Source organism: Pongo abelii, chromosome 10, assembly GCF_028885655.2.
Source record: "Pongo abelii isolate AG06213 chromosome 10, NHGRI_mPonAbe1-v2.0_pri, whole genome shotgun sequence".
Lineage (NCBI taxonomy): Eukaryota > Metazoa > Chordata > Mammalia > Primates > Hominidae > Pongo > Pongo abelii.
In genome coordinates, this window is record NC_071995.2 from 107,689,449 (window position 1) to 107,702,771 (window position 13,323).

The 13,323-nt window shown below is 45.2% G+C and overlaps 1 protein-coding gene across 1 annotated transcript in view; it reads right to left on the bottom strand.

Annotated features, from left to right (window-relative positions):
• Positions 1 to 13,323, bottom strand: part of SVOP (SV2 related protein) — a gene marked incomplete at its 5' end in the record, with an annotated part of 105,011 nt that overhangs the window by 53,223 nt on the left and 38,465 nt on the right. The window contains 1 exon segment of the mRNA NM_001133213.1: positions 9,269 to 9,340. Coding sequence (NP_001126685.1) covers positions 9,269 to 9,340 — 72 coding nt within the window.

Here is a 13,323-nt window from a genome sequence, read left to right on the forward strand (position 1 = left end):
GAACACTTCAGGGGACAAGTATGAAACATACTGATTTTTTGCTTTAAGATATTAAACTGAATTAAAGGAGATGAGTGAGGAAATTTGGAAGCCTACCAGATGATTTCAGGTCTTTTAGAAAATGGCTTTAGGTGGCAGAGAGAATATTTTAAATAATTTTGCATTGCCTCACAAGAAAGTTATTTATTTTTCATTTCAGTCTTCATTTTTATGATTATGTCAAAGAGAAAGAGTCCGTGAGGTGCCAGTTTGTCTTTAACACCTATTTATCTATTTGTATTTATTTATTTATTTTTTGAAATAGAGTCTCGCTCAGTCACCCAGGCTGGAGTGCAGTGGCACGATCTCAGCTCACTGCAACCTCCGCCTCCTAGGTTCAAGCGATTCTCCTGCCTCAGCCTCTGAGTAGCTGGTATTACAGGTTTGCGCCACCATGGCCAGCTAATTTTTGTACTTTTAGTAGAGAAAGAGTTTTGCCGTGTTGACCAGGGTTTTGCCATGTTGCCCAGGCTGGTCTCGAACTCCTGGACTCAAACAATCCACCCACCTCAGCCTCCTAAAGTGCTAGGATTACAGGCATGAGCCACCACACCCAGCCAACACATTTTAAAAATAGCTACTCTCCTCTCTATTTAACACAGAAGGCACTGGAACAACCACAACCACTTAGAATTTAATAACATTGCTTTGTTTGTGTTGCATTTATTTTTGCAGACACTTCCTACTTAAGGCAATTGTTATTGATCTTCCAATTAAGACTGTATAGTTTCACTTTCCAAAAATATATTACAATTTTTTTATTAGCCCCATGTTACAGGTGATTGATTTTTAAAAAGCAATTTGATATAAAGAAAGTTATTAAGGTCTGGGCAAGGTGGCTCATGCCTGTAATCCCAGCACTTTGAGAGCTCGAGGTAAAAGGATCACTTGAGGCTGGGAGTTTGAGACCAATCTGGGCAACATAGCGAGACCCTTGGTCTACAAAAATTAAATCAAAAAAAAGAAAGAAAGAAGAAAGATATTAAGTACATAAGATAATAGGTGGCACAGGATTTACTAAAGTCTAGGAAGTGATGATAATAATAAAGCAACATTTTTGCACTCCTAAATCCATGACTGTAACATTGGTACTGGCCATACAGACATTTAATCCCTTTCTTTTGGCTTAAGCTAACTTAATAGGGACTTTCTTCCTTGGAATCCAAGGAGTCTTGAATCAAACAGAAGACATAATTAGCATCAGCGGGAGAAAAGAAGTCACCGAGACAAGTGCATGGGAGTTAACCCTCCTTCAAGGTCTGCTGGGAGCCGTATTATCCCCCTGCCAGGCAGCAGAGACACACTAATCTGTCCTGTTTGGTCATAACAGGTTGCAGCTGGCTCTGCATTTGTCTGTTGATGCCAGGGCTTTCCAGCTGCCCCAGAATGAGGGCTCAGCAACCCTGTGTAAGGCCTGTCATGGCTATTACAAAAGCAGGGGATACTGCCAGCAAGCCCCACCCAAGAGCTTGTTTGGGACTCCACAGACATGTCTCACGGGCCTTTGGGCTTCTCATTAACTATGACTGTCGTTCTGTCTAATATCTGTTCTGCCCTCTATAGATCGATAGCTCCTTCCTTCCTTATTTCCTCCTTCCCTCTGTCCCTTCTTTTTACATTTATTAAGCATCCCCTGTGTATAAGGCTCCAAGGTAGATGCATAGACATTATGCATTCATTAATTTGCTCATTCAATAAGCATGTATTGAGCACCTGCTGTATACCAGACACTGACATATATTCTTCACCCATTCATTCATTTATTCAATAAACACATGTTGAACACATGCTGTGTACCCAGCATTAAAGATACTGATATATATTATTCATCCATTCATGCATAAAATATGCATATATTGAACACCTGCTGTTTGCTAGGACCTGGGCTACCGTAGGGAACATGACAGCCAGAGTCTCTGACTTCATGGAACTTTCATTTGCATTTCATTAACCACTGTCATATCATTACACTGGGTCCTCACAGCAGCCCTATGAACAAAGTTTGTTATTTTCATGTCTACTTTACAAATTAGCATAGCAAGGGCCCAAGTAGTTGAGCGATTTGCTGAAGATCAGTTAGTGGTGCCAAAATTGGAGCCAGAACTTCCAACCTCGAATAAGCCACTCCCTTCCTCTAGAGTCTTTGATGGCTCCCTGTTACCTCTGACAGAGAACATAAATGCACAATGCAAGTGTAACACAGCAAGGATGGGGGCCTGGCAGAATTACAGAGAACTTGCCCTGTCGTGTCAGCCTCTGTTCAACTCTAGCCAAAAGATACCATGACAAAATGTGGGTTCCAGGCCTCCAGATTACCTGATTTTCCAAAACACTCGTAACTTTATTTTTATGCAAGATGTCATTTTTGAAATGGAGGCAACTGATTCAATATCCTATAAAACGTTGTGCGGGATAAATAAAACACATCAGGGGGCCATATTTGTCCTATGGGTTACCGGTTTGCAACTTGTAGCCTAGAAAGCCTGGTGCTCGTGGGCCAAATGTGGCCTGTGGTATTCTCTAACATGTTCAACCGAAAGACAATATTCACAGGTCGAGGAGGCCCAAGGATCATCAGAGGGAGTCCGAGCGCCTGCCAGGCACCTCCACTTCCTTCTTAAAGATAAGATAGACCTAATAGCTTTTGAACTAGATAGTGACCGCTCCATACCATATTCTAAGTGTATTATACACTTTTTCCCTCTCTTCCTTCCTTCCTTCCTTCCTCCCTCCCTCCCTCCATTCCCTCCCCCCACTTCCCTCCCTCCCTTCCTTCCTTTCCTTTCCTTCTTTAGAGATGACATCTTGCTCTGTCACCCAGGCTGGAGTGCAGTGGCACAATCACAGCTCACTACATCCTTGAACTCCTGGGCTCAAGTGATCCTCTCACCTCAGCCCCCAAGTGGCCTGGACCACAGCCACATGCCACCACACCTGGCTATATTTTCTTATTTAATCCCCCCATTAAAGTGCCTATTATGGAGTCTACTTTGCAGATGGGGAAACTGAAGCTCAGAGAGGTGAAGCATCTTGCCCAAGGTCACCTCAGTCAACAGGAGTGCACTGTGATATAAACCTGGATGCGTTTATCTCCATGTCTTCAAGACCACACACCTACAGTTTCCTTCACATTTCCATGGCTGCCACAAACTCCCAGGTGGTAGAAAACTTCTGTAGGAACCGAAGTGGCTCACTGAGTCCTAACCCCGTATATGAATGCCGCACAATATCACATGGTGAACGCCCCAGCAGGAACCTTATAGCTCAGCCAGGGCAGATCAAGGAGGTTCTCGGTGGTTGCCAAGGCTTGCCAGCTGCCTGGCTTACCCAGTGTTCCTGGGGGAATTCTGGGGAAGCTTTATAATTAGAGTCTGATCTGTCCTTCCTTAGGTTGGGCCAGAATTCCATGCTGGGGAGGAGGAAGCTCTGCAATCTGGGGACACTTTCTCTTTCCCTCTGGTCAGGCCGGTTTCAGGTTGGGTATGGAATTTATCAAGCTGGTTGGGAGAACCGGCGGGACACCATATGGGCAGCCCTCCTGGGCTTCATCTATTTGGGATGGATGAATGTTCAACTAATCAACTGAATTCTGAGGGATAATTCAGTTATGTCTCCTAGCAGCCAAGGTCAGGGTTAAAGATGTGGACCCTGGAGCCAGGTGTGCCTGCATTTCAATGCTGGCATTGCCATTTATGGGCACCACAAGCTTGGCAAATGATAGGTATAATAATGGACATTTATGTAATTTTCTCTGTGCCAAGAGTTTTATGTACAAGGGCCATTTACTTCTCATAACAGCACCATGGGAGAGGCTATTATTATCCCACCTACAGATGAGAAAACTGAGACACAGAGAAGTTGAATAGCTTGCCTTTAAGTAGAGGAGCTGGGATTTGAACCTAAGCAGTCTGGCCTCAAAACCCATGCTTTTCACAATGACACTGCATTATTTCATTTGTCAAAATGAGCTTCTTAGGTAAATATTGAAATGAGGGCTGAGGCCGGGCATGGTGGCTCACTCCTATAATCCCAGCACTTTGGGAGGCCGATGCGGGCAGATCATGAGGTCAGGAGATGGAGACCATCCTGGCTAACACGGTGAAACCCCGTCTCTACTAAAAATATAAAAATTAGCTGGGCCTGGTGGCACGTGCCTGTAGTCCCAGCTACTTGGGAGGCTAAAGCAGGAGAATCGCTTGAACCCGGGAGACAGAGCTTGCAGTGAGCCAAGATCTCAGCACTGCACTCCAGCCTGGGCGACAAAGCGTGACTTTGTCTCAATTTAAAAAAAAAAAGAAAGAAAGAAAGAAATGAGGGCTGAGCAGGCCCAGGAGATGAAGAAAGACCATGAAGAGCAGATGCCACATCACTGCAACTTGGCGATATTGTTTGCACATGTTTTCTAGAGCCTGGTTTCTCAACCTCAGCACCGCCAACATCTTGGACTGGGTCATTCTTTGTGGTGGGGGCTGTCCCATGCACTGTGGGCTATGAAGCAGATTCCTTGGCCCCTATGCACTGGATGCCAGCCAGTAGCACACCCCTCCCCCAAGGTGTGGCAATCAAAAATGTCTCTAGACATTGCCAAGTGCCCCCAGCCCTGCACTGAGAACTACTATTTTGGAAGGTGCCAAAATATGGTTACAATCTGCAAGATTCAGTAAATGGCATTTCTGAAAACCCCTCTGTAAATCTCTTTAAAATCTCCTCTGAGGCCCTTCACAAACATGAAGATGTCTATATGGGAACACCAAGTGAATTACTGCCCCTAGTGGCACAGTAAACATACTCTTCCAAGGCAAGTTGGGATCCTACATGAATGACCATTGTGCATTGTGGACTTTCCAGGTCAGCAAAGAACATTCATCGGGCAGTTGCTGCTCTGGAGAGGATAAGGCAGTTGCTGCTCTGGAGAGGATAAGAAAGTAACAGAGAGTGGAAACAAGGAGGTCTGGTTCTCATCCACCACAGCTCAGTCACTCAAGAAGTATTTATGGAGTGTGCACTCTCAGCCAGGGAGGTCAGGCTCTGGGGCCAACTCAGTGAACAAAACAAATGCAGCCCCTTTCCTCATGGAGTTTACTAAATCCCCTCCAAGCTCTTCAGTCCTGGGCCTGTGGCAGACATCACTAGTCAATCACAGCACTATCCCACTGAGCCTTCTGACTCCTCAAATCCATGTTTCTGGCATCCTCTAATAAATGATTAGAACAGACACAGGGACAAAACCCACCTGCTCTTTCATTTTGGGGATTCAATGAATGGTAGCTATGAATATCTGTGTTTTCTAATCCAGCATCCTCTGATATAAATAAGGAAATTTCAGCCCTAGATGGGGAGTGGCTTGCTTTAGTCATGCAGTGTCGGATTAAAGCCCAAAGCTAAGGTATTTTTACTCATTTTCTCTCATATTCTTCACTGCCTTATAATTCAGCAATTGGATAGCAGAATTTGGGGTTCAGCAAATTTCCTCATTATGGATTCCTGAAGTGTGTGTGTGTGTGCATGTTTGTCTGTGTGTGTGTGTGTGTGTGTGTGTGTGTGTGTGTGTGTGTGTTTGTGCATGTTTGTCTCAGGAACAAATAAATGAATTTTTTTTTTTTTCCGGACAGAGTCTCGCTCTGTTGCCCAGGCTGGAGTGTAGTGGCATGATCTCGGCTCACTGCAGCCTCCCCATCCTGGGTTCAAGCAATTCTCCTGCCTCAGCCTCCTGAGTACCTGGCACTACAGGCGCACTCCACTGGGCCTGGCTAAGTTTTGTATTTTTTGTAGAAATGGGGTTTCGCCATGTTGCCTAGGCTGGTCTCTAACTCCTGAGCTCAGGTGATCTGTCCTCCCAAAGTGCTGGGATTACAGGCATGAGACACCACTCCTGGCCTCCTTTGATTATTTTAAAGGCTTAAAGATTAACATTGGATTCAACCTCAGACAGCCACAGCTTTACGGTTCTTTTAACGGCTGCTCAGCTCCACCAAAACAAAAATGACTCTATTTTATTTTCAGAGGTGTTTTTTCTTCTCTCCTTCCTTCCCTCCCTCCTTTCTTCCTTTTTTCTTCCTTCTCCCCCTTCCTCACTCTCTCTCCCTACCTCCTTCCTTTCTTCCTTTCCCCCTCCCTTCCTACCTCTCTCTCTTTCTCCTTTCTTCTTTCCCCCTTTTCTTTTCTTTCTTTTTTTTTTTTCTGAGACAAATTTTCACTCTTGTTGCCCAGGCTGGAGTGCAATGGCGCGATCTCGGCTCCTGAGTAGCTTACAGGCATGAGCCACCATGCCTGGCTAATTTTGTATTTTTAGTAGAGATGGGGTTTCACCATGTTGGTCAGGCTGGTCTCAAACTCCTGACCTCAGGTCATCCTTCCAGTTCGGCCTCCCAAAGTGCTGGGATTACAGGCACGAGCCACCGCGCTTGGGCCCTCTTTACTTCCTTCCTTTTTTTCTTCCTTCCCTCCCTCTGTCCCTTCTCCCTCCCTCCCTTCTTCTTTCCTTCCCTCCTTTTTTTCCTTCCTTCCTTCCTCTTTCCTTCTTTCCTTCCTTCCTTCCTTCCTTCTTTCCTTCCTCTCTCCTGTCCTTAAACTCTTGTTCATTCTTCCAAACAGAAAATCACTATGCCATCACTCATATGCTCCAGAAACAGGAAATGGGTGGGAGAGCAGATGGGGGCAGAATCTAAGGAGCTGCCACTGAAGACCAGAGTAATTCCTTCTTGGGTTAACAGGGGGGTAATAACCAGCTTTTATTTCCTTTGGGAGCCCCAGAGAGGCCTTTCCAACTGCCGTCTCCAGCCCCATCACCAGCCAAGACCCCAAGGCCCATCGTGGCTGCATTTAGTTTCCAGCCTGCTGCCTCTGGAGTTACATTCTTGGCAGTTATATTGATCACCATTTCTTGGCAGTTATACTGATCACCATCTTCCAGGTGTCTGCTGGCCCAAGTTTCCTGCACAGTAGCAGTGAGAGGGGATGCAGCTGGAGTCTGCATCCTCTATGGCATTGCTGGAACGTTCATTCATTCATTGAGCCATCACCTGCTTCTGGGGCACCTACCGATTCAAGCCACTGGCATCACAGTGAAGACAGAGCTCTAGACTTAGGATGAGCAAGACCTGGCTCTGTGATGCACAAACCGTGTGGTCCTGGGTAAGTTGCCCACTCTCTGTGCCTCAGTTTCCTCTTCTATCAAGTCAGAGTGATAATAGCACCTACTTCAACGGTTATTATGGGGACTGGATGAGCTAATGCATGAACCATACTTTGCATCATGCCTGCTATAAAACGCACTATTTTATTTTCAGCCCATGACTTGCTAGTTGTAGTGGAGATTGCCTGTTAGCTACCCAGCATCCAGATCTCACTTCTTCCTTCCTAACAGAATTCTAGGTTTGTTCAGGTAGCCCATTCCCAGCTCCAGTAGTAGGTTATTCTTAGTCTAAGCCAATTGTTTTCAAAGTATGGTCCCAAGACTAGCAGCATTGACATTGCACGGGGTCTTGTCAGAAATGCTATACTTGGAATTTCAGTTTACATGTGTCCTGTGCCTAGCATGTGCCTGGTATTGTACAAAGAGATTCACACAGTGGCTCACATCTGTAATCCCAGCACTTTGGGAGGCTGAGGTGGGAGAACTGCTTGAGGCCAGGAGTTTGAGACTAGCCTGGGCAACATAGTGAGGCCCTGTCTCTCTACAAAAAATAAAAAAACAATTAGCTGGGCATGGTGGCACAAGTCTTATCCCAGCTACTTGGGAGGCTGAGGTGGGAGGATTGCTTGAGCCCAGGAGGTCAAGGCTGCAGTTAGCTATGATTGCACCTTTGCACTCCAGCCCGGGCAACAGAGCAAGACCTTGTCTCAAAAAAACAAAAGAAACAGTGATTTACACCTCAATTAACCCTAATTCACCTCTATTAACCCTCCAATACAGGTTCTGTTATTTTCTTCTTTATACGTATTAGGAAATTGATGATCAAAGAGGTCAATTTGGCTGAGCACAGTGGCTGATGCCTGTAATCTCAGCACTTTGGGAGGCCATGGCCGGTGGATCACTTGAGGTCAGGAGTTTGAGACCAGCCTGGCCAACATGGTGAAACCCCGTCTGTACTAAAAATACAAAAATTAGCCAGGTTTGGTGGCAGGTGCCTATAATCCCAGCTACTTGGGTGGCTGAGGCAGGAGAATCACTTGAACCCAGGAGGCAGAGGTTGCAGTGAGCCAAGATTGCACGATTGCACTCCAGCCTGGGCAACAGAGCAAGACTCCGCTCAAAAAAAAAAAAAAAAAAAATGTCAATTTGCTTGCCCAAGATCACACAGCCAGTAGTGGCAAAATTGACACTGAACCTGGGTCCATCTGACTTCAAGGCCCTGGGCCGTAAGTTCCCTCTTCCTTCTTGTTTGCAAATCCATTTCATATCATGTCTGGGCTCTCCCAAAAGCTGGCTGTAAGATAAGGATCCTAGTAAAGATAGTTTATTTGAGCAGTGATTCCAGTAGGGGAGTGGAGAAGTGAGACAGGGAAGGGAAGGAAGGTAATTCAGGGTGTCCTCATGAACAGGTTCCCACAGCAGACACTGGAGCTCAGTCCTGCTGGGATTGAGAAATGGCTTTTTGGGTGCAGTGGCTCATGTCTGTAATCCCAGCGCTGTGGGGAGGCCAAGGCAGGGGGATCACTTGAGGCCAGGAATTTGAGACCAGCCTGGGCAATATGGTGAAACCCCATTTCTACAAAAAGTACAAAAATGAGCCGGGTGTATTGGTGCACGCTTGTAGTCCCAGCTGCTTGGAGGGCTAAGGTGGGAGGATTGCTTGAGCCTGGGAGGTTGAGGCTACTGTGAGCTGAGAGTGTGCCACTGCACTCCAGCAAGACCCTGTCTCAAACAAAAAGAAAAACAAAAAACCCAAAATTTGAGAAATGGCTCTCTTTAGGGCAAGAGAATCAATGTCTTTGTCTACTATGCCTTGACTGCCCCAGCCAGGGGTAATGAGGAAATGGTTCCAGTCCAGGGGATCTGAGTAGGCACTGATTGTCTAGATTCTGAAATGTATATGCTTGGGCCCCACTAGGAATGTGTGCTTGGAAGAGAGTCCACAGCAGCCTTACAGCAATGTCTTCTCACTGTACTTCAACATCATCCTCATTAGGCCTCCCAATGGCTAATGCAGAACGGGTTTGCTACTTGTCCAGACTATCACCAAGACAACCCAGAGGACATGCGTTTAGAAGAGTAAGTTTGCCTTACTGTTTTCCTGCCGTACTGGTCTGAGATATTTCCCCAGAGCGTGGAGCTGGACATCATGCCTACAAAGACCACCTGTGGGGGGAAAGACAGTTGTCATTAGACAGAGGACGTGGATCATTGCACAGAAAGGGAACAACAAACAGAAGTGGTGATGTCACCCTCTAGGTAACAGCAATGATCTAACATTCACTGAGAGCCTGCCAAGGGGCAAACACTAAGTGCTTCCCGCAAGCTTCCCAACAATCCCACGGGGAGGGTGCTATTATTATCCCCATTTTACAGATGAGGGAACTGAGACTCAGAGAGAGAGGCAATTGCAGGACCAGTGTCACAGAGGTGTTAAGTGGTGCAGCCTGCACTGGAATCAGGCATTCTGGCTCCAGAACTAGCTTTTGACAAGTTTCACACCATCCCAAAGAAACACTTGCCCTACTGCTGAGAAAATACCAAGGGCTGCAAGGTAGAGGTTGGCACACAGGAGGCTGGCATGGGAGCTATAAACTACTAGTAAGAGAAGCCACTCATTGTGTGGGAGGCCAAGTCATTGCTACATTGTTAATCCTTGGAATAACAGCTGGTGAGGTTTGAATGATCCTAGTCATATGACAGAATGGGGAGCTGAGGCTCAGATAGGTTAGGAAACCTGCTCCGCCTCCCTGAAAGGAGAGAGTAGAGGCAAGTCTTAAGCCCAAGCAGGCTGACTGGCGCCATATCACCATGCTCTTCCCTCTCCAAGTGCCAGACACCATGCTGAAGGCTTTATGCACACATCTTACTGCATCCTCGCAGTAGCCCTACTTGGTGGGTGCTTCTATTCTCCCCATTACACAGATAAGGCAACTGAGGGCCAGAAAGGGGAGGGCACAGATTCAGTTTGGTCTGACCCAAAAAGCATTTCTTGTGGCATGTCCAAGGGCGGGGAGTGGGGATGGTACACAGAAGCGTTCCAAGGGAGAAGCAGACACAGTTTATGTATGTATAATTTATTTATTTGTTTGTTTGTTTGTTTAGACAGGATCTTGCTCTGTCACCCAGGCTGGAGTGCAGTGGTATGGTCACAGTTCACTGCAGCCTCAACCTCCTGGGCTCAAGTGATCCTCTCACATCAGCCTCGTGAGTAGTGGAGACTACAGGTGTGCACCACCATGCCTAGCTAATTTTATTTATTTATTTATTTAGTAGAGACAGGCTCTCACTTCGTTGTCCAGGTTGGTCTCTAACTCCTTGCTTCAAGGGATCCTTCCACCTCTGCCTCCCACAGTGCTGGGATTACAGGCATGAGCCACCGCACCTGGCCCAAATGGATCATTTTAAGGGAATTCATTTCCAAGTTTACAACTTCCCTACAGACTCTTTCTGAAGAACGAGTTAGCGGTCTTCTTCTCCATTTCCTGCCTGACCCCCTCTTTCTCAGCCACGCCTCTCTAGGCCAGTCTGACCAAGGCATTGCTTTTCAATGTAAACCCTTCAGGGTGCCTCAGAAGGGGCACTGATGATGCACTTACAGATGACTTTTGCAAGTCATCTGGTTTCCAATACCTTTATTATTACTTTCAACAGAATTGAAGAACAGTCTAATCAAGCTGTCGGCAAGTTAGGTCATGGAACATAATTTTTCAGAAATGAAAGCTGTGTGCTCTTTGGCACACGCAATTTGGAGAGTGTTTTAAAAAAATCAAGTGGCATCAGTGTATTGAGTTCTAACAAAACTCCTTCAGTTCCTCAAAACTTTTTTTTATGTGAACAAAGCTTTTCATATACATAGTCATTCAGGAAAAGTGACAAATAGGAACAGACCTGGTGCTGAACCCTGTCTCACTTTAGCAATAATCATTCAGGAATACATAAAATATTTGGGAAACATTCCACACCACTCATTAAGGGATACATTTCCAATAAAACCTTGCTGATGATTAACAATTATTCATCAAAATTATATGTTGTTGTTGTGGTCTATTGTGTACTACTAAAAATTATAATGATAAGTCAGTGCAGGAGAAAAATTTTAGTGCTTAGAGCCTTCTCATCTCAGAGAATTAAAACTAATAATTTAGAATGTATGTATTCTGTCACAGAGAATTATAATAGGGTAATGAATGTGATCCTTTCAAGCAAAATAATATTACATTAGGCCAGCCTGGGCAACGTGGTGAAACTCCGTCTCTACTAAAAGTAAAAAAATTAGCTGGGCATGGTGGCGTGTGTCTTTGGTCCCAGCTGCCCAGGAGGCTGGGATGGGAGGATGGCTTGAACTTAGAAGGTGAAGGTTGCAGTGAGACAAAATCACGCCACTATACTCCAGCCTGGGCAACACAGAGAGACCCTATTTCAAAAAAAAAAAAATACATTAAGATAAAATTATATGGAGAAATGAATGAAAATATCAGTTCCAAGAAAAAAACAATGCAAAATTTCCAAATTCCTCTAAAGAGCTGGTTCATGTAATTTTAAAACAAATGATGGTAGATATCAGGTAAGTATTTCCATTTTTCCATTTTACTAGACACATTTTAAAAAGTGATATGATAATTTTGTTTTGATTTTTATATTTCAGTACACTGGCAATGGTATCATCTGCAACCTACGATTTTAAAAATTTCATGTCAATGTAAAAACATGTGACAGTCCTGGATTCTACATGGTTTTTATTTAATTCTTTTCTAGATTAACCTTGAAAAAACATGTTTGAAGATTACTGTCTTGGTATAAAGTGTTGCCTTTGTTATGTGCTGAGTGATATTCTTACATCCTCAAAGAGTTAAATATCCCTCAAAATACCCATTTTCCCCAGAAGGAGAGATTCTGGCACAGCGAAGCACTGCTTCTATATCATAATAATTACGGTATTCTTGCACAGTATTTCCTGCAGCAACAATGTGCATCTGTAATATCCTCCTTGGGTACTTTATGTCTCCAACTCCTGCAGGACTCTGACTTTTCCTTAGAAAATTTACCCATGAGACTTAATGGCTCTACCTAGCCCACAAGTCTAAACCTCATACCACAAGCAAGTAGCCCGAGGCAGGGGCTCTGAGCCTGCCAGGCCTGGCTTTCAATTCTGCCTCTTACAGGCTGTCTGAGCTTGGGCAAGTCAATGCCCCTCTCTAAGCCTCAGTTTCCTTATCTGTAGAAGTGACAGTAATAAAAGCACCTCTTTCACAGGCTTGAGAAGGTTAAAGAGGTAATGTACGCAAAACCATTAGCCTGGCCCAAAATAAGTGCTCAGTAAATTGTGGTTGTCATAATCCAATGGCAACAGACTAGAAAGGCCCTACATTGCAAAAACACAGACCTGCAGTTATTATTATTATTATTGTTATTTGAGATGGAGTCTCACTCTGTCACCCAGGCTGGAGTGGAGTGATGAAATCTCGGCTCTCTGCAAACTCAGCCTCCCGGGTTCGAGTGATTCTCCTGCCTCAGCCTTCTGAGTAGCTAGGATTATGGGACGCGCCACCATGCCCAGTCAATTTTTGTATTTTTGGTAGAGATGGGGTTTCACCAAGTTGGCCAGCCTTGTCTTGAACTCCTGGCCTCAAGTGATCCGCCCGCCTCAGCCCCCCAAACTGCTGGGATTACAGGCGTCAGCTACCGCGACAAGCCTGCAGTTACTCTTTAGGAGATATCGGTGAGAAGGAGAAATATAAAAAACAAGTATCATGGACTCAGCCCCTGGTGTGTACTAGGGGCTGTGTGTATTTAACAAAATACACAGAAAAACAGGCATTATCACCCCCATTTTGCAGGCCACAAAATACAGCCATCAAGTGCCTCACTCAAGGTCACACTTCTGGAGATGACTAAACCACAAAAACACAGGTGTATGTGCCATGAAATTCTTCCCACTGAGCTTCACAACCTTATTGCTAATATCAGACTGGGCCATGCTGTGTGGAAGGCACTCAGGCCATTCCAGAAGTTATCTACAAAAAACAACATTCTGGGAGGCATCCTGAATTGGCAATGACTCCATCACTGATGGAGATCACAGACCTTGAGCAAGTGATTAACCTCTCTGTGCCTCATCTTGCTCAACTAACCATAGCGCCTAGCTC